Genomic DNA, 27831 nt, shown 5'->3' on the forward strand with positions numbered 1-27831 from the left:
TTGAGCGATGCGTCACGTGTAAATGCTTTTAAGCTCATTATTACCATGTCACGCCTAGAGATCACTAAAATCTGATGTGGCACATTGGCTGCGCTTTACTGAGCCAGGTACTGTCTTCCCCTTATGCTCGCTTCTGTCTATTCACAAGAAGAAGGAAGTCAGACAAGTTGTGCTTCGGCAACAGGGTTAAATAAACGACTCCTTGTATTTTTAAGTGCACGTCGCGGGAAACGGATCGTATCCAGAAGAAAAATCAAGTGTCTAGTCCATTGCGAATTAAAGAGTGGACAAGATCAGGCCGAAAGCTGAATCAATGAAAACCCCAAAATGATGGACAGCAAATCGGCTCTCGGAGTGCCGCAGGTAGGGAATCACTGAATCCAGTTTTATTAAACAGTGTAAAAAGGGAATACTATATATGTAGTCCTCTTTTTCCTCATTTTGCTTTTTTATTTGATGTAATTATTTGCACTGGTTAAATGTGCTTTTGCTTTTAAGTTTTAATATAGGCTATGACTCATGCTAAATATGTTACTTAAAACGTAAACATGGCATATTTGTTATTAACGAAAAATTACAAACATAAAAAAAACAAAATATTTTTGGAAACCAAGAGGAATCGTATCACTAAAAAATCAGGGCAGAGTATCAGGGACATTCCAGCGCACAGCCGACAGTCACGGAGGACAGTTAAGGTAACAGGCGAGGCCGCCAGATTTTAGGACGGCTACGATATTAATGTATAAACTATAAGTCAGTGGAGTAAGCAATCTTCTTTGTCCATTTGTGAATTCATCACACAGCACATTAAACTGGTTCCTCATCAAAAGCTCATATCCCTTGGCAAAATAAAATACAGAGTAAAATATATAGATTATGAGAGGATGATGATGAGGATGAGGTCACTTTGCACTTTAAGCTCTTTTTGCACTATTTTTCTCAAGTATGCTCTTTTGTACTTGTAATTTTATTTAACCTGGCATTTGTGAGTGGACAGCAAAGTAAGAATTTCATTGTACTGAGAAATACTACTTTTCTGTACATATGATAATAAACACTTTGAATCTTGAATTGAATGAATTGATGGACTGTTCTGATTTCTTCCAGCCTGGCAAAGTCTCTATACCTTAGAATAGGAGACTGTGATGCTGTGACAGTTAAACACAGCTCTTAGAGAATATCCCTGTCTGACCCAAAAGCATGTAATGAGGTGTTGTGTTCTTTGGTACTGTAACTTCCATGTCTTGATGGTTGTGGGTTCAAATCCTACGGGCAGCAGTGTAGTCCTATCACCGGTGGCCCCCTGAGTGGGCCCCCTATCCCCAGCCGCTCTTGGAACTCCGCCTGTCTGACCACAAGCTTTTCATTTGGACCAAAGTGTCTGTTTATTACATGCCACACTGAGGAAGTGAGAGGAGAAGAGAGGGGTGGGGTGGGGTGGGGTGGGGGGGGGTCCTTAGGGTGCTTCTTGTTTGCTTAATTTATTTTGCAATGGCTCAGAGGCAATTTTATAATTATTTGTCCCTCCATCAGCATCTCGAACGCTGAACGTCTTTCCACGTTTATGCGCTGAGGAATGTTTTTCCCGATTGACCCTCTTGCCTTGACCATTCTCAGCTCAGCAATGAGATGCAGCTCAAGATCATGAACAAAGTGAAGAGCGGCGAGTTAAGCATTGAGGACGCGCTGAAGCAAGCTGAGAACATTTGGGTAAGACCCTAATTATATCTCGAACATGTGCTGCACACTGCAGCTTTGTTTTTTTTCCTTTGTTTTCTTTTAAAGAATGTATTCATCTGGTCATTCAAGGTAGACGGGTAACATGATGTAACATGATCTGAAGGAGGAAGTCAGTCCGGTATTACTGGAAACATTTCCTTCTTGTGCCTTATAGCTCCTGCAAGACTATTTTTAGGTCAAGGTCTGAAAAACACTGAGCGTTAATTTACTTGAGGTTTCTCTGGCTATTCGTTATATACCTGGAAAAATGCTGATATGAAAATAATAGATAATAAAAAAATGGATTCTTGGCTTCTTGCTAGTAAAGCCCTACTTTGTTAAAGGTGAATAATTAATAAGGCCCCCTGCCCTGGGATATATTTTAGTTTATGAGCTATGTGTCCTAATTGTTTTCCACTGGTCTTTGCAGGGTTCACAGGAGAACTTCAGTGTGTACAAGTTCAACCGTTATCGCTGGCAGAAACGCATATTGCAGGTGATTGCTGGGGGTGGATTCACTCACAAGGCGTAACTTTGTTTGATCCTCCGGCTTTGATCCTAGTGCCCGGGACTCAAGTTATACAATAAAATCCAAATCTGAAGGTTAAATGACCTATTAAGTGCCATATTTTAAAAAGTCTGTTGTGTATATTTTCATAATCACTCAGATATCGCCCAGTCTATTGTGAAAGACGACTTGTGAAAGCACAACATACTGACAGTTTTGATAGATCCTACACATCTTGTATGTTGGATCATTCTCAAAAGAACAGCATAGTACCCGTATCAGTATTCCCCACCAGCCACAAACCACATGCTTTGGAGTTTTTGCCTGTAATGAGCCTAATTTAGTTGTCATATAAAATTCAGATGATTAAAATGAAACAGATTGCAAATCAGGCATATTCATGTAGCAGTTTGCATTTTGTGAACAGCGGCTATAGGACAAGATCATTTATATAATCCCAAATCGGCAAAGCTACGTTTAGTTATAGTTGTGAATTAGGTGTCTTAGTTATGAGTCTGATTGGGCCTTCCTGTCGCCTAGATTGACTTTAACACTAAGATGGTGTGCAGCATTGAGAAGGGCATCGTGAAGCGTCAGATACCATTCTTCGAGGTGAAGGGCTGCAATGACGGTCCGGGAGCCAAGTTCTCTGTCTTGTTCCGTGGCCGACCAGAATACGAGCTGGAGGCGTCTTCGCTGGAGGACAAGTACAAGGTAGTGTTGTGTCCCGGTAACACCATGTCTGTCCGTGAATTTATTACCTTCAGACAAATGGCCTGCAGAACAACCTGTCTGTGTATTTCCCTTGGCTAATAATTACTTTAGTTTCCTCTCAATAATAAAGTTCTTAGGGATACAAAAGATGTTATATTACATCAGTGTTTCTCAGCCTAGTTCTTGCAGACCCCTAGAAAGTCCACATTTTTGCTCCCTTCCAGACAGTCCACATTTTTGCTCCCTTCCAGACAGTCCACATTTTTGCTCCCTTCCAGACAGTCCACATTTTTGTTCCCTTCCAGCTCTCCTGGACTAAACAATCAAGAACACTGAATACCTAGCACAGTTGTGCTGGGAGTTGGGAGGGAGTAAAATATGGACTGTCTGGGGATTTCCTAGGACTGGGTTGACAAACAATGCATTACATCATTGAAGATCGGAGTGTGTGGTGCTCTGATTCCTTCTAGCCTGGCAGACTTGTGGGCAAGATCTCTGGACCAGCCTGGATGTTTTTTTGGTTTTCTGTGTTTCAGATCATGCAGCTAGTAAACAGGATCATACAAGGGAACATAAATGACATTGGTGGACAGCTACAGACCGCAGAGCAACTGTCTCCACCCAGAAGCCTTCACCAGGGGCAGCTGTATCTGCAAAGAGGTGGCTTGGCCTCATTCAGATGGGTGAAGTATGGACCTATTAGCTTTTCTTCCCCCTCTGAAATCTCACATTTTATGGTTGGTTTAAATAGTAGCTGATAACATTGTCAGTTCATAAATACATTATTTGATGATTGCGCCACGTTAAGGGGAACTGAGAATTATGGTTCACGCTGGTCCATAGAGTCAAGGGCTTTTCATTAAACGCTCAGATCTTCTTTGTTCCGTTTCTGCAGATATAACATGATTCTGTGGTCTTATAACTCCAGGAGAGCGGTAGTGTCTCTCACGTGATGTGCCAGGATAGCAGAAGAAGGATAGTGGAAATGAGAACACGATTGAACGTATAATTGTTCTGCATCAATCAGCAAGGCCTCCTGCAGGTTCTGCTTTTGTTTTCTGTGCTGATGAGCGTTTCGATCAGGGAGATCAGGGCCTCTCTTATCTGCCAGGTACACGGCCCAACTTTACGAGTCCCAGCTGACCCTGCTGCCCACGGGACAGCAAATGGCCGCCAGCGGCGACGGCTGCACCTCCCCACCCCTGCCCTTCATCATCCACTTCTCGGACGGCAATGCCAGAGTGGAGAAGCCGCGCAGCTGCGACACCTTCTCTGTGCTCACAAGGGTTAACGAGTATCTGTGAGTAGTCTGACTGCATCAATAGTGCATTCTTACATACGGAAATGAAAATCATCAAGAATGCGTTGGAATTCTGGGTTCTAAATTACCAAACAACAAGGAATGGACATGATGATCTTAATACCAGGTTAGGCCATAGAGACCAGTCCACAGTTGGCATCAGGGTTGTGTCATGACTTGACTGACTGGATGTTCAAGTTCAACAGGCCTTACCTGGTATTGTACTGTACTATTCCAGGCCATAGACTTATCACATAAGAACAGTCTGTGCACAATAGTCAACTTTACACACACTCTTATTTATTTAGCAGACTTTTTTTTTATCCAAAGCCAAATAAAACTGAGAAGACAGGGTCTGATAGTCCCTGGAGCTATTGGGAATCAAGGACCCTGCTCAGGAGCTCGATGATGTAATCACCATGCCAACCTTCCGATGACAGACCCAGCCCAATGACTCACTGAGCCGTAAACGAGTAGCATAACACGTCAGTATAACATGTCAGAACATGCACTGCGAAGGTATTTATAGTGCATTATAGATGAAAGATTCATAGAGCATTCATAATGCATAATAAACATGGCTATAACGTGTCTTTTTATAAATAGTTATAGCCATGTTTTTAATGCTTTATAAATGCATTATAATGTATTATAAAGGCATTATAATGCATTAAAATGCATTACACATGAGTGGTTTAAGTAAAGTGTTACCTTTACAATTTTAGTACCTGAATGTAACCTGAATGTAACTTTCTATATGTCATAGTCTTGGTTCATTGTTTTAAAATCGTGACTGAGTGATCCAAGAGTTGCAATTTACTTGTATTTCTGTACCTGTTCAAACGGCAAATAAAGTCTCAGTTCAATTCAGTGCAATGCCATAACGTCCACCCTGGTCCAAAGTGCAACTACAAGAAACAATGAGGGGAACACTGCTTCATTGGTTGGGGTGAACATGTGTCACATGTTATGGGCTGGTCCACAGGTTCCGGGTTCCTGTAATGGATGAGATGAAGAGTGCAGATGCCGTCATGATCGAACGAGACAAGTGGGTGCAAGACATCGATCGGCAGTGTGTGGCCTGGAGACGCTGTTCCCAGTCTGAGGATCAGACCATTTACGAGACCATCATGGAGGCGAAGAGACCTGAGGTTTCTGAGATGGACGGACTCAGGAAGTCCTTCGCCCTCCTGGTGGAGGAGGCCGAGTCTGTGGGCTCCTCCGATGAGGAGAAGAGCACGGACACGCTGACTCTGCCACCGGCGCCTCCGAGTCCCAAGCTGTGTGCTTCCCCAAAGCCCCCAGTGCTTGTGCCCGTTTTCCCCATGTCAGCACCACCCCCACCCACAGCCCCCGCTCCTCCCCCCTTTCCTAGCAAATCCAGCTCCAAGCCAATATCCAAGAGGACCAAAGCTTTTCACTGGGACCAGATCAACCAGGACAAAGTAATAAATGTCCCCTTCTATGACTTATAAAATGAACATTTTAGTGTATTAAAGGTAAATTGTTAGGAAACTAAAGATTTCTAAATTATTAAATATTCATGCAAATTTTGATGATACTTCCATCCATTTCATGCTGATCTTTCATTTGACCTTGCATGTACCGCGTGTGATTTTTGTTTTTGCTGTCTGATAGTCTGATGGGCTGTCCATCAGTGGCACCGACCTCTGTACCAGCTGACACTTTTTTTGTGTTCCATATAGCTCGGGAAGTCCCTTTGGACTCGCCGCGACCTGGGAAATGTGCAGATTGACACATCCCGGCTCTACGAGCAATTTGGCACCCAGGATTTTGTGTATGCCGGAGGGCTAGAGTCCAACAGCAATCTGCAGATCATGCTAAACCAGAAAGTAGCCCACAACTTCAGTAAGTTTACAGCCGCCTCCTTCAGCAGAAATTCAGCTCTCTATTCAAATGATATCCCTCCCAAAATATAATGTTTGTGTTTTGTATTCTGTGAGAACATAGATTTTGCTATTTATTTGCTATCTATTTGAGATATATACACACACACACGCGCACATGTAGGGTAAATATATCCTTATGGGGACCGCTCATTCATTTCAATGGGAAAAATGCTAACGCTAACTATGACAACCTTAACCTCTACCCTGCCCTAACCATAACCATAAGTAACCTAACAAAATACAAGAGTTTTTGCATTTTTAGTGTTTTTCATAGCAGTCACCAATTTTTATAAAATAGAGTTTTCCCTTATGGGGACCGGTTTCCTGCAGGATATTTATCACGTTATGGGGACATTATGTCCCCATAAGGATAGGTAAACCCGCTCGCACACACACACACACATACACAGACATATACACTCACCTAAAGGATTATTAGGAACACCTGTTCAATTTCTCATTAATGCAATTATCTAATCAACCAACCACATGGCAGTTGCCTCAATGCATTTAGGGGTGTGGTCCTGGTCAAGACAATCTCCTGAACTCCAAACTGAATGTCAGAATGGGAAAGAAAGGTGATTTAAGCAATTTTGAGCGTGGCATGGTTGTTGGTGCCAGACGGGCCGGTCTGAGTATTTCACAATCTGCTCAGTTACTGGGATTTTCACGCACAACCATTTCTAGGGTTTACAAAGAATGGTGTGCAAAGGGAAAAACATCCAGTATGTGGCAGTCCTGTGGGCAAAAATGCCTTGTTGATGCTAGAGGTCAGAGGAGAATGGGCCGACTGATTCAAGCTGATAGAAGAGCAACTTTGACTGAAATAACCACTCGTTACAACCGAGGTATGCAGCAAAGCATTTGTGAAGCCAGAACACGCACAACCTTGAGGCGGATGGGCTACAACAGCAGAAGACCCCACCGGGTACCACTCATCTCCACTACAAATAGGAAAAAGAGGCTACAATTTGCACGAGCTCACCAAAATTGGACAGTTGAAGACTGGAAAAATGTTGTCTGGTCTGATGAGTCTCGATTTCTGTTGAGACATTCAAATGGTAGAGTCAGAATTTGGCGTAAACAGAATGAGAACATGGATCCATCATGCCTTGTTACCACTGTGCAGGCTGGTGGTGGTGGTGTAATGGTGTGGGGGATGTTTTCTTGGCACACTTTAGGCCCCTTAGTGCCAATTGGGCATCGTTTAAATGCCACGGCCTACCTGAGCATTGTTTCTGACCATGTCCATCCCTTTATGACCACCATGTACCCATCCTCTGATGGCTACTTCCAGCAGGATAATGCACCATGTCACAAAGCTCGAATCATTTCAAATTGGTTTCTTGAACATGACAATGAGTTCACTGTACTACAATGGCCCCCACAGTCACCAGATCTCAACCCAATAGAGCATCTTTGGGATGTGGTGGAACGGGAGCTTCGTGCCCTGGATGTGCATCCCACAAATCTCCATCAACTGCAAGATGCTATCCTATCAATATGGGCCAACATTTCTAAAGAATGCTTTCAGCACCTTGTTGAATCAATGCCACGTAGAATTAAGGCAGTTCTGAAGGTGAAAGGGGGTCAAACACCGTATTAGTATGGTGTTCCTAATAATCCTTTAGGTGAGTGTATATATAATTAAATTTCTTAATAATGTCACTTTTGCTGTTATTGCCTGAAATACTGCTGGTTAACGTGACACTTTGATGTATTTTGACCATGAAACAGGTTTGCTACTGTGACACCAACTTGAAGTGAGCGTGGGGTAACAGTCCACGGCCCTTTAGCGTAAGCAGTGCATTCTGCTCATGATTTATACGCCATCTCTGTGTCTGTGATCTCATCCGATTCTGATGCTAAGCACGTCCCCGTCTGCAGCAGGACGTGCTTTAAATGGTACATGTTCTGGGTGGGGGGGGGTGGTGGGCATGCAGAGATACTCGCCTAGTAAATCCCCAGCCAGGTCTGTGCCGGGGCTGTTTCATTAGCTGAGTGGGACTGGGCATGGTTCCTCCTAGAGGGAGGGATTAAGTTGGTGAAGGTGTCTTAGCTGGCAGATAGCTGCTAGGGAATCATGGGATGTCTGTGGGTGGCTGGATGCAACACCCCCTCGCAGAAGCTTCCTGTCCTCTGGGCAAGTCGACTGAGCCCCTAGATAGCTGAGTAAAAGACTTTGCTGGAAACCAATTTGGGCAAAACTGTGAATGACAAGAATAATTAGAGCAAAATGCCCGCAGGAGCAGAATAAATAAACAGTTGCCTTGACAATGGAGGCTTTGTTGTGCTGGATTCATTCCATCTTTCCTGGATGTGCCGTCGGTAGAAGCACATAGCGGATAGAAGTGATAATGGAACAGTGATCAAATCACCGTGCGCTATAAGGGCCGGCTTCCGGGCTGTGAATAATGCCGCCTTGCATTAGAAGGCTTAGCGATGCTAGTATACGGCTGGCTTTTTATTTTTTTGCTACAGTTAACTACTGATAAAGATCAAAAAAGAGATGCATCTGGGCACATCTGTCAATAGTCAATAATCAGTAATCCTGTGCTTCTTGACAGTCAAGGGTTTTTGTTTTTTGTACATGATGCAAAGTTTTTCTGATTGACTACATGCATAAATTTGCATTTCTTGTCACTTATTTATTCTGGGGAATATGGCATAACTCGCAAGGAGATCATTAATCCGTCCCAGAAATATGAAGTGCTGCACCAAAGTGTTGTTAAGGGGGGCTGTAAACACGAGTAGATCCCGTCTGCACCACCAGGTGGCAGGATATCACAATAATTTTCACACCTAAGCCGTATGGAGGTAAAATGAAGTCGGTCTGTTGCCGTGACAGCTGTGGGTGAAACACCGAAGGAACAATGGAAACGATGACCAGGAACATCTACGCTAAATAACCCTTAAAACATATTACCACAACTTCTGTAACATCTAAATAATGCATTAGGGACATCACCTACCAGCTTGCGCAAATTCAAAAGTTAAAGTTTTGTGTTTTTTTTTTTTCTGTGGGTCCACTGGGATAAATCTTGCGAAGTGTCAGAAAGCGACAGAAAGCGAATCCCCGTTGGACGGCGTGTAGAGACGCCGCGGCAGAGTTTACGCTCAGCTATTTCCTGTAGTTGTCAAAGCTTCGGGGAAAGCTCTGATTTAACAAGCTGCCGGGGCTGCTGTGTATAGCCAGAGGGCGACCTCAGGCGTCCCCAAACGCGACAGCTGTGTGGCGTGGTGCAAAAGGGCCATAAACTGGAATATCTGCAGAGTTGGGGACCCAGCAGACGGTACGGACGTATCATGCCTCTTTATCCCCAACAGCTTCATTCGGTGGTCGTCTCGTTGAGCACGCTAAACCTTCTTCCCCAAATTAACATGTTCAGAACAAAGAATGAAGAATGGTGTATAGAATCGTAATCTGGAATCATTCAGGCCATTCGTGGGGTGTACGGCGTTTCCTTTCACCTGCAGCTTTTCCTCTCATTTATGATTTATGTGTCTAAATGGTGGCCAATTCCTACTGGGATCCCAAGTATGGGGCCAGTCCTTGCCATCTTGGCACTGGCCGGACGGAGTGGGCCCCGCATGCAGGAAAGCCTTGAATGGCAAAGCGTGGATGTGATTGTTTTCCTCCTTGGTTGTTTGTCTCCTGCTGGAAACACAAGCTTGGGGTCAGCAGATGCAATTAGGTGAGCTGCATCCTTTCAGGGTAGATGGTCCGGTCGCCCGAGTTCCCGCTGCCTTCCTTAGCGCCTGGTAGCGGTAGCAGTCCCGCCTCCTTCCTAACTCTAATCCTCCACCCAGAGGTCAATTAGCACTTGCAGAGCATCACACCAAATAAATCAAAGCATTGGTCTACAAAACAGATTTGATTGGCTGGACGTGTGACACGGAGCCCCACTGGGACGGGATGAACTGGTCTTGTGTGAGACAGGGACACTTTCCGTGCCATTGATGTGCTTTTAGAGTCGTGGGGAACCTGCAGTTTGAGTTATAAATCTTCTACTAATGTACCCAAATGTTCCATCTGCACACAAGGGTGCCCAATTATGGCTCAAAAGAACCCTGATCCAGTTTTTCTTGCAGATTCCTAAATGTGCTCTCAGTCTGAGGAGTAAAGAAATTTTTGATGCAAGGTTTTCCCCATTAGGGAACCTTGAAGCCTGATTAAAAAAAATAATAATAAAATAAAAAAAAAAACAGAACAGATGTTTTGATTAAAATCACACATATGTGAGATATATAGATATTGCCTAAAAGTGTTTCACCGTGCTTTCTTTAAGATCCAATTGGCTACCTGCCATCCACCTCAGTGGACTGCAATGAAATCTACCCCAGGGTGATTCCATTCCAGGTCTGCTTAATACCACTGTAAGGTGCAATCACATACTCAAAAATTAATACAAATTGTCTTTTTTTTCCAAGTGTCAGTAAGAGCTCTACATCAACCTGGGGGGGTCTAGATTATTTATGTCTTTGTGGCTTTTGTAAATAGGTTAGAGCAATTTTCGAGCGCGCTGCATTTCTGAATTGCTTTAAATATCCCGCGACAGATTTACTTTCCCTCAGACATTCATACGAAATTCGATGTAGTTTTTTTGATAAGATACATTTAATTTGTGTTATCCATCCATTTTACTGGGTGGGGGGGGGGCAGGAGCACACTCTGGATGGGATACCAGTCCATTATACACACACACACACACACATTGCCAGCATTGCTGCATGTCTTTAGACTGTGAGACGATCCCATAGGAAGCCTGTATGACTCATACAAACTCCACACAGACACACTCGGTCCCGGTTATCAGCAATGCGGCTCTGCTTGGGCACAGACTTCGCTTTGCTCTGCGAGGTGGTTTGTGGCTCAGTGGGTCAGGCCTCTGCGCCTGTGATGGAAAGGTTGCTGGCTAATCCCATCCTGGGCAGAATAGTCACATCTCCATTGGGTCCTTCAGCTAGGCCCCTAACCTCCTGAAATGCATCGGAGATGCCAGAAAAATGGCTGAACTTGCACTCTCAACTGTATGTGCGTATGTCTCAAAGGAGACCAAGATAGGATATGCAAAAAGATGCATTACAGTCTTTCTGTACTTCAGTATTTAGTAAAGCTCTGGCCTGCCATCTGCTCCACATATTGCAAAATAACAAGGATCCAGAACTGCTGCTTGATTGCATGGAGAATGTTTGTGGTGTTTAGAGCTACCACCGTTGGTTTTTGTAGCTCCCCAAGTAGAGTGCAGCACTAACACTAAGCTAAGGTTGTTGGTTCAAATCCCAGGGAGCATGTGAATTGTCACCCTTCCCTCTACAGTAACTTGCTTTGGATAAATGAATAAAATGTGTACTTGCATTTGATTGGATCTGGTTCAACTGTAGGTGTATCTCTTGCGCTTGAACTACCTGTTTTCCATAAAAAAAATATTGGGACTCTATCAGGCCCCATGTGAAAACTGCGAAAACGTGGACAGAGAGGAAACAATAAGAAGATCCTGACCCTGTTCCTTGGAGACTTTGTGCGATGGCGTTGGAAGGATTTTAAATAACATGATATATTCTTTGGCCTGGTCTCTGCGGCTTTGCAGACCATATTGACTCATGGGTGGCTGATTTATTTGTTTTTTGTTTTTTTACTGCAAGACCTGCTAGGCGTCAGCCTCTTGTGTTGAAAGGATTAGGCGAAGAGGGTCCTGCCAATTTGCTAGATCTGGGTAAGACCCAACAGCGTCGTGTCATAGCATAAATACAAAGATGGAGCCATTACAGTCTCGTACCCATCGCTGGCCTTGGAGTTTCGTCCAGAGATTTTTGCTTAAGCAAGGCTGCAACTTCCTGAGATGTTTCCCTGACCTTCAGTAATGCTGAAAAATAGTAAATCTGAATTCTACATCAGTCTGTGTTTGAGAATCAGTTAGCTGAGTAGAGTTGCAGCCCCAGGGCAGCACAGAGGCAGGTAGATCATTAAGAAAAGGCAGACTCTCATCTTTTTAATATATATTTTTAGAAAGATGAGAACTTTTTTTTTCCTCTCCTAACCCAAACATGCTGGCGAATATGTTGATTTTGTCTCCATATTTTCTCCCCCCCCCTCCAGATATTTTCCTCAAGAGCTTCCCAGTGAAACCAGGGGAGCTGAAGGAGAAGTTGTGCATTGTTCACGAGGAGGACGGCGGCCTCAGCGATGAGCAAGTCGCCTCGCTTCGGAGGTAGGACGCCGCAACCGGCCGTACATAGCCGTTCGATTCTGATGCCAGTACATATACATCTGTGTTACATATGGGTGACCGGAGAGTGTGGCATGATCTAGTGAGCACCTTGTTATCACGTTTAAAGGTGCATTATAGCTGCTATCCCATGTGCTACAATAACAGATCGAATAGTAATAGAAAAAGGCTGAATGGTAAACAATGTAGTCAGCAGCAAGAAGAGATTAGAGGCAAATCCAGCTGAGACTGAGGGGAAGTGCATGTCGGAAGGGCCAAAGACGGCCGGCAGATCAGAGAGGCACCGATAATCCAAAGTCATGCCTGATCCTTTTATTGGAGAGGCTTTATGGGGAAAATTTTATAATGAAATGTTTGAGGAGATAAGTGGGGCCATGATTCATACAGAGGGGCCAACCTTATCATTAGCCAATGATATGTTTTGAATCTGTGAGTGACAAGGGATGGGGCCCTCCAGGGGCCAATCAGCTTTCAGCTAGGGACAGTGCCCCTGAGGCCCCGCCCCTTTGCCTTGCTCCTGGGAGACAGACAGATTTATTACAGGAGTCGCTGTGGATCATTCTGTGAGAAGGTGCGCGGGGCTGTTTATTACACGTGTTTGTCAAATACCAAGGGGCATTCGAGGAGCTTTAACAGAGCAATCCTAACAGAAAGAGCCCCTGTCACTGCCCCTTTAATATTAATGTCTGGCAGCTGTGTGCTGTCCCCCCTGGCTCCTGAAATACTCAGCGGCTCCTCCTTGGAGCAGCGGCAGACTGAACACGCCGTGTGTTGAGTCCATTTTGTGAGAGAGAGTTGATCTCAAGCGCAGCTACGGGCAGCACCCGAGCTCTGACGACGGCTGCTATTTAACAGATCCGGAGCGAGTCGTCAGAAGTCATTTAGCTTTAATCACCCTCAGAAATCCCGCTGAAGCGCTGGGGATCTGCATAGCGCGCTCTGATTTACCGCGAGTGGGGCAGAGGTGACTCCGGGCTGATTCTGAGCAGAGCTCTCACATTTACTTTCCATTTCTAAGATAACAAAGCAAATACAAAGTACAGTTTTTACTCTTTACATACAGCTGGGTATTTTTGCTGGATTGATTGTGGTTAAATAAGCGCCAGGAGAATCTTTGGACTTGATCTGTTCTTTAGATCCACAGTACTTACTGTCCAGTAATATGTGTATAATATCTGCAGCTTAGGTGGATCTTTTTCCGAGCAAAGTCTTGCTGTATTTCTGTAGGTTTAGCTACAGCTGAGGCATCAAGCGCTCGCACCAGAACAGAGCAGGGAAATAACTCCTTTGATCATGGGTATTTGTGCTATGCTGACAGTTTTTGTGTCTATCTATTACCTACCTTTTGATGTAAAAGGGAATTCAGCTTTTACGGTTCAGCTCGATAGTGATATGATAATGGTAATAGGAGTCCTTTAGCTCTAAGGATCCAGAGGAATTTTGGACCTAATGTTTTGATTGACGTGATGAGTCATTGCCTGTATTGATTAAAGGTCTTTTCGGGGCCAGTCCAAGGCATAAGCGAACTAAGTGGCTGCTTTAGGGCCCGGCGGCCACCAGGGGGCATCCACATCTGGTCAGCCTGTGGTCTGTGTGTGTGTGTGTGTGTCGGGGGGGGGGGCATGTATTTATTACATTGCGGGGACCAAATGTCCCTACAATATGATTAAAGCCTGTTATTTTGACATTGTGGGGGCATTTTTTTAGTCCTGAAAAGGGGAAACTTTTTTATAAAAATCTGTGATAAAAAAGACTTGTATTTTGTCTGGTTACTTATGGATGAGGTTAGGGCTGGGTAGGGGTTAAGGTTGTCGTTGTTGGGATTAGGGTTTTGACCATAGAAATGAATGGAGAGTCCCCACAAAGGTGTGAATACAAATGTGTGTGTGTGTGTGTGTGTGTGTTAGAGCAATGGGCCCATGTTTGCATTTTGCTTAGGGCCCCAGAAAGGGCTGAGATGGCCCTGGGCTCTCTACACCCCATCCACAGGTAATTACCGGCATCTCCTTGGCCTTGTTTTTCTCAGGTACGTGCCGACTTCGGATGACATTGAGATGTTTAAGTCCTACAAGGGGTCTCCCTCTGAGCTCCACATGGTGGACCAGTACATGCTGGAGGTAAACCCCGCCTCCCAGGGCATTTGCCGGTCGATTCACATGTGAGGGAATCCACAACCTTTCCTTAACAGGACAGGATTTTGCAGGGAATTATACGACACCTCCCTGCTGTTTAATCCCCTATTCCTTCCTACATAGCAGTGATTCCCACTCCTGGGGGAGGGACACATTTCAGAGCACTGTTTATTTCTGATGTACAATCACTGCTAAGTTTATGCAGGTAAAAATTCATGCTGATGCTGGTGGATTTTTAAATTTTTTTGGCGAGAGTTGGGGGGAGGGGGGGGGGCTCCCATTATACGGCCCCCAGCTCCCAGTCCGGCAGGTAGCACTTGCAGCGCCGTTGTTGCATAACAAACCTCTTGGCTCTTAAGCAGCTACGGCATGGCAGCAAAACGGGGTCTCCCCCCGCCCCCCGTCTCCTACTAGAGTCCAATGTGCACCACTGTTTTCCTCCACGTTGTCGCACCAGTCACACTAACAGTTCTACCATCTTCCCACCCACCGACCCCAAGATGTGCAACATTCCATACCTCAGTGGTATCCTAGACCTTCTGCTACTGCTACGGGAGCTTCCTGTCAGCATGGAGGACCTGCATCCGGTGAGTGCCCCCTGGTGGCCAATGCGAGCTGTTACACACACACTCTCCTCCCGCCCGCCAATCTCTTCACACCCCCATGTGTGCATTCTCACCACATTCCCTACATGGCCTGATTGCTCCATTAGAGCAGGATGATGCATGCCAAATTGGGAAATGCAAAAGTAGGACATCAGATAAGATGGCACCCGAAATAGAGAAGGTGTGGCTGCGGGGTTGACGCCCCCTGGTGTGCGGGCTTGAGCATTGACGCCGTTGCTGATGTTGGGCCGCTCCTGTGATTAGGGTCCTTGGGCAGGGAGGAATGCGTAAGTGCTTCATGAAGTTTCTGAATTTTGCTCAGTCTATCGTACAAGCTTGTTAGACTCAAACACTGAGACAAACAAAAATAAATGCCGTCAGTTGATTTTAGCGGAGGGAGAAGATGTATGTGAGGTCACTGGAAACCTGAAGGACTAAACTGCTCAGCCATGCAGAACGAGAATATTGCATAGTGAAGGATTCTCATCAGGAAACAAATCGTCTGGAGGGGTAGGGTCATGCAAACACACATTTTGCTTGATGCTGGGGGTCATAAGAGTCACAGGAAATGCAACTTTTTGTGATAATTGGGGTTTGTGTGATATGGGGCTATCCTGGGCATGTTGGAGGTTTCAGTTTCATTTGGTGTCAGCAACATGTCTTGGGTTGGTCCCGACGTGGCACCAGATCTGCGTCTCTGCTGTTTGTGAGCTGGAACCGATTGTCCAATTGTTATTTTGTCTCTTTGGATGCTATAACAAAGGCTGGTACCCAAGACCGCACAATGGTATAGCTGCCTCCCCTAAACCAAAGCTACCATTATCCATGCTCACACACTCATGTACAATTACAATTACAATTACAGGTCTCTGTACGCATAATAATGTCAGTCCTCAGGTGGATAATACACATTCTGAAAGTAGCCAACTGCAGATTTTCTCATGGGTGCCCCCTAGTGTCCGGGCCCCTAATGGGCAACCTGGGCGGTACCAAAATCACAAGGATGATATTAGAAAAAACTGATTGGTTTAAGATTCCATTGATCGATTAAAATTAATTGAGTTTTAAGTATAGAGAGTTTAAAAAGCAAATGAGTGATAACTACCATGTGCTGGGATCTTATGGAATAGAATAGTGATACTTCATTCATCCCCTGGGGGGAAATTCTCATTTTGCCTACCCCGTCTTGCTCTCCATGACTACACACAGACTCATATGCAGGTGAGTGAAGTTTGGGGGTCACAGCAAGGGGTCAGCCCACATGCAGCGCCCCCTGGTGTGCCGGGGGTCACAGCGCAGGGTTAGCCCACATGCAGCACCCCCTGGTGTGCCGGGGGTCACAGCGCAGGGTTAGCCTGGGTCAGCCCCCTGGTGCTGTGGGGGTGACAATGCCGGGTCAGTCTGCATGTAGCTCCCTCTGTTGTTGTGGGGGTGACAATGCAGGGTTAGCCCGCATGCAGCGCCCTCTGGTGCTGGGGGGGGGGGGGGTTACAATGCAGTGTCAGCCCGCATGCAGCGCCCTCTGGTGCTGGGGGGGGGTTACAATGCAGTGTCAGCCCGCATGCAGCGCCCTCTGGTGCTGGGGGGGGGGGTTACAATGCAGTGTCAGCCCGCATGCAGCGCCCTCTGGTGCTGGGGGGGGGTTACAATGCAGTGTCAGCCAGCATGCAGCACCCCCTGGTGTGCCGGGGGTCACAGCGCAGGGTCAGCCAGCATGCAGCGCCCCCTGGTGTGCCGGGGGTCACAGCGCAGGGTCAGCTCGCATGCAGCGCCCTCTGGTGCTGGGGGGGGGGTTACAATGCAGTGTCAGCCCGCATGCAGCGCCCTCTGGTGCTGGGGGGGGGGTTACAATGCAGTGTCAGCCCGCATGCAGCGCCCTCTGGTGCTGGGGGGGGGGGTTACAATGCAGTGTCAGCCAGCATGCAGCGCCCCCTGGTGTGCCGGGGGTCACAGCGCAGGGTCAGCCTGCATGCAGCGCCCCCTGGTGTGCCGGGGGTCACAGCGCAGGGTCAGCCTGCATGCAGCGCCCCCTGGTGTGCCGGGGGTCACAGCACAGGGTCAGCCTGCATGCAGCGCCCCCTGGTGTGCCGGGGGTCACAGCGCAGGGTCAGCCCGCATGCAGTGGCCCTGGTGCTGGAGGCTAAGGGCCTTGTTTAAGAACCACAGTCGTGTGCTGAGCCATAGGCATGAAGCACCACCATTCCAATCACAGGCACAGCGGCTTCACCAGCAGAGCCACATGCCACCCATTTGGTATATTTGCACTAATGCCTTTGGACCTAAAAACAACCATCAGAATCCCCAAGGAGTCATGAGACAGGCTGCTGGGGAGGGGGGGGGGTGTGTTTGTGTGTAAGAGTGCCTCAGGAAAAATTGAAAAGCTTGACAAAGCAGTTGATACAATCATATGGCCAAACTCACAGGGGATTTCACTGGTCCAAGTGCGCTGATCTGTGCAAAAGATGTGATCAGAGTGTCAGGAAAAACAGGCTGGGGCACTGTTCACTGTTCACTGTTCACTGTTAAACGTTACTGACTGCAATAAGATCTACAATCAGCCCCCAATACCCACGGGACATTGGTTCCAGGACCTACCGCAGTTACCAAAATCTGTCGACATTTAAGTCCACAATATTTGCATATAACCACCACACATCCTGCCATATACTTTAAATCATGCTTTTGTTTTAATGACCTGAGAAGAACCAAGAGAACAATAAAACACAGAATATTTAAAATACAGGTACATATGGAAAATATTATTATACATAGAGAAAATATAAATTCATTAATTTTCCTTCCAGTGACAGGAGACTGCAGCAGACTATGACTATACATCACATCATCCACATAGTGAATTCAATTCAAGTTTTGCTGTTTGGAACTTTCTGGAATTTTTATTTTTTTTCTTCGTATATTTTTGATCCGCAGTTGGTTGAATCCGCGGATGCGTAACCTGCAGATGTGCAGGGCTGACTATATTTTGATTGGCAGGAAACTGGGTTACCTCTGGTAGAAGAGAAATCCTCAACCAGTTTCCCATGGTAACCTTCAGGGATGAAATGATAATTGCATGTACAGGAGACAAAACAAAGCTTGAGCAGGTCTGATGAATTGAATAGAAGCAAATAAGGACTTTATGAGCTGAAATAAGAAAGAAGAAGTTGGTTAACTTTTCATAACACATACATACAAAAGAGTCTGAAGAAGCGTTTGGAAACTGTCAACAGACATGGAGTGTTAAAGGGCATTGATTAATGAAAGGTTATCTTTGGTTTACGTGTGATTCGTTCAATGGCTCAGCGTCTCTCTTGAGCCATTTTGTGAATCGATTCAGCATCTCGGAAGTAATTGTACCTCCACGCGTGATATTTAGTGCTTGATTACCCAGGGACTATTAACTAGTCACATAAAACCTGATGAATGTCTTCTGTATGACACCTTCATATAATGCTATTTTTTTGTGGTTTTCATCTCCAGTCCAGGTATGTTCCTTCCCATTTAAATTGGATTATTTCAGTTGTTCATTGTTATAGCAGACAGTTACTGAGTAATATATGCAAAATCACTGTTTTTCGTGTCTACTTTAATTTGAAGTTTATTATAATCTTTAGGGCAACAAATCATTGCAGACTATTTTGATCATGCACAGCAGAATTCCTTTATACCTAGTCCACAGTCATTCTAACTGACCTCTGTCTGTATTGTCTTCCTGGCGCAGTGATGTTTAAAACTAATTATGGGCATTTTGAAAATGGAAGAAAACAATGTGTGAATGATATAGAAGTAGAATTGTGTCTAAAAATGAGGAGGATGAAATGATGCTTGAATTCATTATACGAAATTTAAACAGATTAGTTTCATTTGTGCAGTTGCAGGTAAACTGAGCCGTTGAATTAACGGAGGACGATCTTTCAGATTGAGAGAACGTTCAAAAAATTGTGCCCCAGATTCTTGTTATTTTATAGAGTTTGGGAAATATTCTCAAGCATAATGTTAGACAGCTAAAACATAATGTCTGGTATTCACCACAAGTATGAGGGGCACTCAGGACTTTTCCCATTAATACTTGAAAGCTTGGTCCTTCCTGACGTCATGAGCCAGGGAACATTAAAGAGGATTTTTTTTCACTGTCTAGCACGTATGGTGGTGGACAACCTCGGCAGGAATCTAAGAGGGGGTGTCTGTGACAGGGCTGATTATCTGGCTCTGTGAGCCACCATTCTTGATGGATTTGTGGGCTTTGTTTGTGTGAGGGTGGCGCTGGCTTCCTTGACTGTGAAGGTGGGAGGGTTTCTCGCGGACCGTGGGAGCCGGATCGTGTGTCTGGGAACCTAATGGGTACAGAGTCAATGCATCGAAGAGGCATGTGCAGAACTCCAAAGGGCTCTGAGGTCCTGCATCGGTAACGGATTAATGATCGACACACCGCCACCTTCTCCAACGCCTCTCTACCATTAATGCCAAGTGCTGTCACACCATTCGTTGGGCCCAGAGACTCTGCCTTCCCCTATACATCCCACAACGCCTCTCACAGCCCTTAAACTTTCTCCTGCACCCTTGGGATTCCTGTCCTACCCAATGAGACCTGGCAAAGACCGTAATATATCACTGTCAGAAGACGAGTTGAGGTTTTCACCTATTTTATTTGATTTTTGCTTCATGCTGTTTGGACGTTTGCTTGGTAAAAGCCCAGGTCACGCTCACGCTGTCTGGCGCGGCCAGCCGCCAATGTGTATGTGCTTGTTTACATTTTAATTTGTTTGCACCTGTTACCGAAAACACATGTCAATGTATGCCGATAGCATTATCATTTTGCTTAGCTTTGCCACTAAATGATTAAGTAAACATTAGCTGAAATTAATTACATCATTAATAATCTTTTCCGGAATTACTTAATTTATAATATTTTTCATGAATTTATCCCAATGTCAGATGCAGTTTTTTACGGTGTTCAGGACCTACATCTGAAATTAGCAAGCGTGACTTTAAATATAATTTGTATAAGTGACACGTGGCATATACTGCATAAAAGAAATATTTTTTTTTCCAGTTTTATGCTTGTTTAAAGAATGATTGTACTGGTTCTGAGGCTTCTCTAGAAGTTTGAGTAGACTAAGTTAACTAATTGTATCTGCAGTACTGTGTGTACCAGGGGAAACCCTTGTTGTTATTGCTGGAGAAACCCTAAGGTTTTTAAACTCTCTGCCAATGGTAACCAAGGATGGACGTCTCAGGAAAAACATTGTGTTCAATGGTTATAGAAAGCTGGGGTACAATAGTAGATCATTTGTGATGTTTAGGTTTCACCTATTAAAATATATTAAAATATAGTGTCCATGGTTGACTTTGTGCTCCGAATGGCTCACAATGTTAGCCTCAGAGATCTTCAGGAAGAGCTAATGTTCATGTCCGTGCATTTCAGCTGATCAGCCAGAAGATAAGGATGTGCTCAGAGCTGTACAACTGCAGATCATTTGTGACTGTCCTGGAGTACCTTCTTGCCATTGGCAATTACCTCAACGAGAATGCAGGGAAAGAGAAAGCCAAAGGATTCCGACTATTGACGCTAACCAAGGTGAGCTCTGCTGTTTCACCTCTGATTGACAGGGTACGGCCACGGGCCAGAGTGTGTGGCAGTAGTGGTGCAGCTTCATTCCCTCCACTTTCTGTTTTCCTCTTTGAGCCCCCGGAAACTGTCCAGTCAGCAGTTAGCAGGCCACTTCTTAGAAATTAAAAAGTGCATATGTGACAGACAAGTTATAAGGTGAACAGGAACGGAGCCTCAGGAAATTCCCATCGTGCATCTCTCACTGTGGATGCGAATCACACGCCAGCTTTGAAACTTACGTAAGAGGTTAGCTTTGAATTATTCTCATGATGAAAAACTGTCACATTATTCGAGGGGTGGGGATACATGCAGTGTTTTGAACACTGAACAAAACGCTAGACCAGGGCTCCTCAAGTCTGGATCTCGATCCTAAATCCAGGCCGTGTTTTCAGTTCTCCCAGGTAGCTATTTTAATAATTACTGATTCTGATTGACTAGAGGCTTCACACCTGACTGACAGGTAAAGGAAGGCTGGAAAACCAGCAGGGCTCGGACCTCGAGTACCGTGATTTAAACAGCCCTGGGCTAGATAATGGAAGTGAAACGACTGTGACATAGACCAATCTGGCATTTCTCATCTGCATAAAAGTTAGCAAGTTTGTGATGTGTGGCATTTGCCTGGCGTGCCTGCATTTGTTTATTTCAGACAAACGGAGACATGAGCTTGTATCCATTCCTGCATTTCATGCTGTGTGCAGGTGTTTTAGCTGTTTCCTCCAGAGGCTACCTGGATATCAACATCACGAGGCTGAGAAACGGAATAGCCAGTAAATCCCATTGCCGCATTAGATGGGGCTCTCACAGCATTCTAATTAAGCAATGTCGACAAGTACACCCTTGATTTCCTTAGACGTTAGCCGTGTCGTTATTACTACCTAGACGTTTTATTAAGGGCTCCAACTCCATGAGCCCTTTCCAGAAAAGACTAAAACATCAAAAGACTGATTATCTTAAATGTGCCTTGATCAGGCAGAACCCTGCTTTGATCAGAATGGTTTTCTGTTTAAATAATTCAGATAAAAAAATGAGGATCTTATCATTCAAAATGCCTTTACAATGTAAACAGAAGGTTCTTTGGGTAAAAACTAATTGGACCAGAACTGTGGCCGTCTATCTTCTAATGGCCCATTACAGACAGAGCAGAAGCAGGTTCCGAACCCTGGAGGTATCTGACCACCCGCCCACCTCTCAAGCATGGTAACATGATTGACAAATAAGGTTTTTTAATATTTTCTTTATTGGTATAAAAGTAGCCGGGTATGAACACATACAGTATATGAGCAAACTTACAAAACCCATTACGGCTAGTTAGATTAAATTATGCTACCTTTTGGTGCATGGAGTGTCGCTCTACGGGTTAGGACTGTGCCTGTGTTTGGATGGTCATTGGTTCAATTCCCCTGGTTGATTATTTTGGCTGCTACCCCCTATCACAGTTGCTCCAAGGACTGTCTGACCCCGCTTTCTGAGCTGATTTTTGCTTTGAGTAGAAGTGTTTTTGCTGCATAAATAAATAAGTATTTTATCTGCATTTGCATTTTTTATCATCTAAACTGAAAAATGGTACTCAGGAAAAAACGTAATAGGTTTCCTGAATGTTTGTGTTACATCGAGTTTATTAGTTCTTTTTTTCACATTATCATTGTACTGTAAAGCTGCAGACATAGTCTGTAAGAGTGAAATGTATTATTTTTTATTTTAGTCTCTGGAAATATGCTGAAATTTGATGCTATAAATCAATATTTATCATACACAGGATTGTTTTTTGTACTTCCTTTAACCAAAACAGTCAAGGCAGGATCTGCTAAAGGTGAAATAAACGATCGGGACAGAAAGACATGTAATTCCTTTTAAAACTGACAAAAGGTCATAATGGTAAGTTGTGATGTGAAAGTCATTGAAAATTTGTCAATGGCCGTCTTCCACGTTCTTCAGTTACACAGGAGTCTCCCCTGTCGGTAAACAGGATCTGGCCCTTCGATTCCCTACCGGTGGGCTGTCGGAGGCTGTCTAAAGGCACTGTGCGCCGACGGCTCCTCGTGCTTGGGGTCGTACGGCCCCGCTCTGAGCGGTGGGGGTCAGGATCACACTCAAGCCCGGTGCGTTTCTTCTGCAGCTCTCGCAGCTCCGTGGGAAAGACAGGAAGTTCACCTTGATGCATGCCCTCGTAGAGCAGATCAGGTTACACGGTCCCCAGGTGGCAATGTTTTTCCAGGAGCTGGCGGAATTTGAAACTGTTCCAGGGGGTAAGCTAATCAAAATTTGATCAAAACTGAAAGTTGCTGCCATTCTCTTGTGACCCCCTTGGGAATGAACTTTTTGTGGTCTTCCACAGCTTCAATTAAAGGCCTCACTGCAGAGGTTGATGGTAAGTCTATTATGATTACAGGACATTCAATACATGAGTTTTATATAATTAGTTGTCTGGGACATGCAACATTAATGTACATTTAAAGACACATATGTACTCTTTAAATGATTGACAATATATTCTGTAACTCTGTAAAGTGATAAATGATGACTCGACTTTAAGATGTAACTATGACTTAAAGTGACTGAGTTCAGATTTTTTTTGGCTTATATTAAACTCTGTGAAAATGGTAATTTTAGATCCAGTTATGTACACAGATGACTTGATTTATTCGTTAAGACAGTTGACACATGCACTAATGCTCCTCTTTTGGGTGGATAAAGCCAGGAAAGGGAAAAAAAAAATTAAGGAGGAGATTTGCTTCAGTAGCCAGAGAAGATTGATGGTGCCAGTGATTCTCACCTTCTAGTTCTGAAGAATGAGCTGCAGAAGGTCATTCAATACAGAAAAACATACAAGCGAAAAAACCAGGGAACTCAACATCAAAAGTTCATGAAAGATCTGAAGGTAAATCTGTTTACCTTTCTCTTGATTTAAGGATTAAGGAACGGACCATTGCATGTTATTTATATAACTAAAATAACAAATATACATCTATGGGACCACTGTGTGTTGCGTAATGGTAAACAAGAGCACCATTTACCTCCCAAATGGCCCTACAGTTATATACTCCAAGGCAGTAATGAATGACTGAGCCAGCCAATAATCCCTTGTGCCTTGCTCTCTAGACGGCGATCGAAAGGATCAGTTCTGACCTCTCCCAGATGACAAAGAAGTGTGAAGAGATGAAGAAACTCTACGCTGATATATTGGTAATTCCCGACTTATCATCTCGGCATCTGTGTCGTACCGCCTGGCAGGCAAAGATAGATAGTTTCCAGGCCTTAATGCTTAGCCCTGCTCTATCCTGTTATTTCATAGTTTAATCTGGTGAAATTGGAGCAGGAGAACTTGTATTTCAGGCTGATGTACACTCGAGGGCTTCTGCCATTCTGATCCCATGGGGCCTGCTTTCTGTTCGGAGCCAAAATGGAAGCATACTCTCTCCGTCTTCTCCGTTATTGCAAAACATGCCACCTGTGCTTCTGTTAATGTCACGGAAAAGGATGCAGCTGCTGGCCGTCGTCCTCAGAGGGACCGTCTGGCGGCTCCGTCGTATCGGAGTTAGTAAGTCGGAATGGTGGTGGGATGTCAAGATAAGCGCACATGCAGGGGCAAACTTGCTGAGCAGTGAAATACTAATTGCTTTGATGGATTGCACTTACGATGGAATTTATCAAGTACGGGACGGTCGATCCTTGTGAGATGTATCTTTTTCGTCGTTTTTAAAATAGCTGGAAGGTGGGCAAAGCGACAGAAAAGAATGTCAGACTCCTTCAAAACTGCCCACCCACTGCTCGCTAAAAAAACCCATCCCTACATGTTGGGAATATCATTTATTCACGTCTTACCATCTGGGTCGGCAGGGGCTTCGTCGCATGTGTTGTGCGTTATAGCTTTAGTGCTGGGGAGCAAAGGCCATTTTCCCCGTGGGACACCTGCATTTTCTAGATGTCCTGATTTTGGCGAAAGCGATCAATCATCCCAAGGAATGTCTGCGCTGGCGTGGCATGGGCGAGCGGCTGGATCTGACAGAGAGCGTGGATGCACCTCGATCCAGTGGGGAGTTTACTCTAATGGGCCCCCGTGCCACCCAGATGGATCGTCTGTGCACCCAACAGATCACTCGCCAGGGGGTGCCCAAGACCGCTAAGAAAATTTGAGCATTGGTGCCCACCGAACATACCTAGATGCCCATCCCAGGATGGCATCCTGGTAACACCCCTGTCCCACACTTAAAACTGCCCCCCGCTGGCTTTTCGTGTCCTGCTACTGTCCAGGCAAAACGCAGTGTGGCCGCTGACACATCCCTGTGCTCCCCCCCCCCCCCCAAAGAGCCGTTTTCAGGGTGGCCCACAATCGTCCCTTTTGTCCCCATGGAATCGATACGTTGGCATCGGCAAGGTAGGATGCGGCGGGGGGAGGGGGAGGGGGGGGGGGGGTTCCACGAGTTCGCCCTCTGTCTCGTCTCTTCCACTGCACTGCGGATTCTTCCCGGCTCGGTTGAACTCGGATCAGCACTTTAAACCGGGACACGTCACCCCCCATGCTGGGGAGACAAAGAGTGCAAGTACCCCCCCACCCCCCCCCAACTTTTAATGACTTTCCAAAAGTCCTTACTTGAGTAAGTGCTTGGGCTTTTAATGCTATTATTAATTAAAAAGGAATCTTAAACCAAGCATTGCCATTAGACATTGGACAGATCGCATTTTCCCCTCTGGTTAGACGTCGGGGATCCCAGGTGATACAGGACTTTGCTGAAATAAATAACCAAATTACAGGGGGTTTGCGGCAAACCGCGCGCCGAGTACTCCATGCGACGGCAGGCGTTGAAGGCGGTGAGAGCTCATCACCTCCTCGGCGCTGCGCTAAGCTGCTTCTCCCTCGTCTCAGGTGAAGTTCGGGGAGCCGCTGGAGCAGGATTCCAAGGAACTTTTCGGCTGGGTGGGCTCCTTCGTCGCAGAATTCCGGAAGATTTACGCCGAGGCCATGCAGTGACGCCGTTGTGGCGTCCGGCCGCGCGTGCAGCACTGGGAACCAGCACCGGCAGGATGAACCGAAACTGAAAGTACAAAGAGGGTGAATGTTCAGAAAGGGAGCTTGCTTCTCTCAAAGCAAATATTAATTTGCAAATTTGTAATCTGCAGCGATGGGAGTTTGGCAAAATAAGCTACTGCTAAACAGAATGTTGAACATACAGTTCCGGAAAAAATTGAGAAAAAAATCTGCATTTTTAAATGCTGGTTTAATTCTGGTTCTGCTGGCAGAAGGTTACACTGCGAGACAGGCTGCTTCCAGGCTCAAAGATGGCAGTACAAAAAATATGAATTAGCAGACACTAGCAGTGAACAAACACCAGCTAGGTAGAGTTCAGGAGCAACTTTCTAATGCCAGAGATGACCGTTAATTTATCCGACAGTTTCTCATGAATCGGAGGATGACATCATGTGACCTTTAAATGGAATGGCAACCATTAAGCCAAGTGTGAAGTGCACTGCTAGGACAGTTCGTATCAGGCTCCTAGAAGCAAGACTGGAGACCCACAAAGCAAGGAAGAAGCCCTTCATCAATATGAAGCAGGGAAGAACCAGGCTGCAGTGTGGAAAATATGTATGTGTGTACAGTGATCCCCAGCCTATCGCTGAAGTTACGTTCCAGACTAATCAGCGATAGGTGAAAATCCGCGATATAGAAAGACCATATAAATAAAAAAAAAATTAAATATAGTTTAAACCTTAAAATACCCCTCCCACATGCTTTTAACACATGTAAACTTATTAAAACACACTTTGTAAACACATATGATATGTACATGTTGGGCTAAGGATATGAGTAACATAATAATAATAATGATAATAATATGTAATGTATATGTATATATACATAACTCTGTCTCTCTGTATACGTAATGGAATGTGTAAAAATGGTCAAGGTCTTCCTCTGGCGCTTAGGCTCACTACTAACAGAAAGCTTAGAAGATGCAGGATGCTTGGGAGCCACCGTAGGGCTTAAAACAACACGTGAAGTTTGCTCACAATAATTGGACCACAAGCAAGGTACGCCATACGTAGAGAACTGTGACGCATCCGGGAAAAATCCGCGATATAGTGGGAGCGTGATAGCTGAACTGCGATATAGCAGGGGATCACTGTATATATAAATCAATATTATTCACAGATGCACACCTGTAAATTGATATATGAGTGAAATTTTGCTGCAGAGTTTTTCCTAGAGCTGTATCTATATGCACTAAACTGTATATTTTTATGTGTTTTACATAAACTCTGAACAACAGACTGACACTTCGTTTGAGATGAAAAATTCTTTTCATTTTAATACTTTTGAATTTTCATTTTATTTAATGTTACTAAAAAATTTTTTTCATTTTTTGCTTTTACTTCATGTTCATTCAATTATAACACAATTCTAACAATTTTTTTGGTAGATACGTTCATGCTATGTACATATGAGAACATATGACATATGAGTTTTATGAATATTCGCGTGTCTGTGTAAAGGTCTAGAAACTGGTCTGCATTACACTTCCTGTCTCATAAAATTGCCACGACCTTAATTTAAAAAATTAAACTGAGAAGAAGTTATTAAAAATAAATTAAATATTTATCATACTAAGCACAGTGCATTATGAATAAGCTACTCTCATGCTTAATTTCCAATAGTTTTCAAAAGATTGATTTTAATATAAACAATGGTTTATTCTTCTGGCAAACAGTTTAATGAGCTGGATTTCGTGGAGCTATGCTGTCTTTAGTCAAGCATTTTTACAGTATGTGTCAATGTAGTTTGTAATGCTAAACTAAACTGACTTGCTTGGGAGGGATTTTGGCCCCAGATGATCTGTGTCTGTGGTGCTCCTTGGTCTTCTGTGACTGACAAGGCGTTGCCTCCATATTATGCTTTTCCTGGTGTCCCCTTGATAATCTGTCACTCCAACTCCCAGTAGATTCCCCTGGAATTCTGGCAGGGTAAGAGGTGCCCTTTCACCTTCTCAAATATCGCGGCAGCTTTTCTACTCTGACAGCTATGGTGCTCAGGAAACGCAGTTTTCGGGATAATTACCGCCTGGTTTACACCTAAACGTCAAGGGACATCATTTATGATTCAGATAAT

General features: G+C 44.7%; 1 protein-coding gene across 1 annotated transcript; it reads left to right on the top strand.

Moving 5' to 3' along the window:
• LOC111855693 (uncharacterized) lies at nucleotides 1-27597 on the top strand. Its single transcript, XM_023834929.2, has 18 exons — nucleotides 1-107; nucleotides 216-363; nucleotides 1618-1710; nucleotides 2150-2215; nucleotides 2768-2941; nucleotides 3478-3629; nucleotides 4053-4241; nucleotides 5227-5686; nucleotides 5948-6110; nucleotides 12252-12363; nucleotides 14408-14498; nucleotides 15014-15100; nucleotides 20544-20696; nucleotides 22846-22975; nucleotides 23065-23097; nucleotides 23510-23607; nucleotides 23829-23912; nucleotides 25594-27597. The coding sequence occupies exons 2-18, from the start codon at nucleotides 328-330 to the stop codon at nucleotides 25696-25698; spliced, it is 2226 nt and encodes a 741-aa protein (XP_023690697.1). The 5' UTR covers nucleotides 1-107; nucleotides 216-327; the 3' UTR covers nucleotides 25699-27597.
• The last annotated feature ends 234 nt before the right edge of the window (nucleotides 27598-27831 follow it).

Source organism: Paramormyrops kingsleyae, chromosome 6, assembly GCF_048594095.1.
Source record: "Paramormyrops kingsleyae isolate MSU_618 chromosome 6, PKINGS_0.4, whole genome shotgun sequence".
In the NCBI taxonomy this organism is placed as follows: Eukaryota; Metazoa; Chordata; class Actinopteri; order Osteoglossiformes; family Mormyridae; genus Paramormyrops; species Paramormyrops kingsleyae.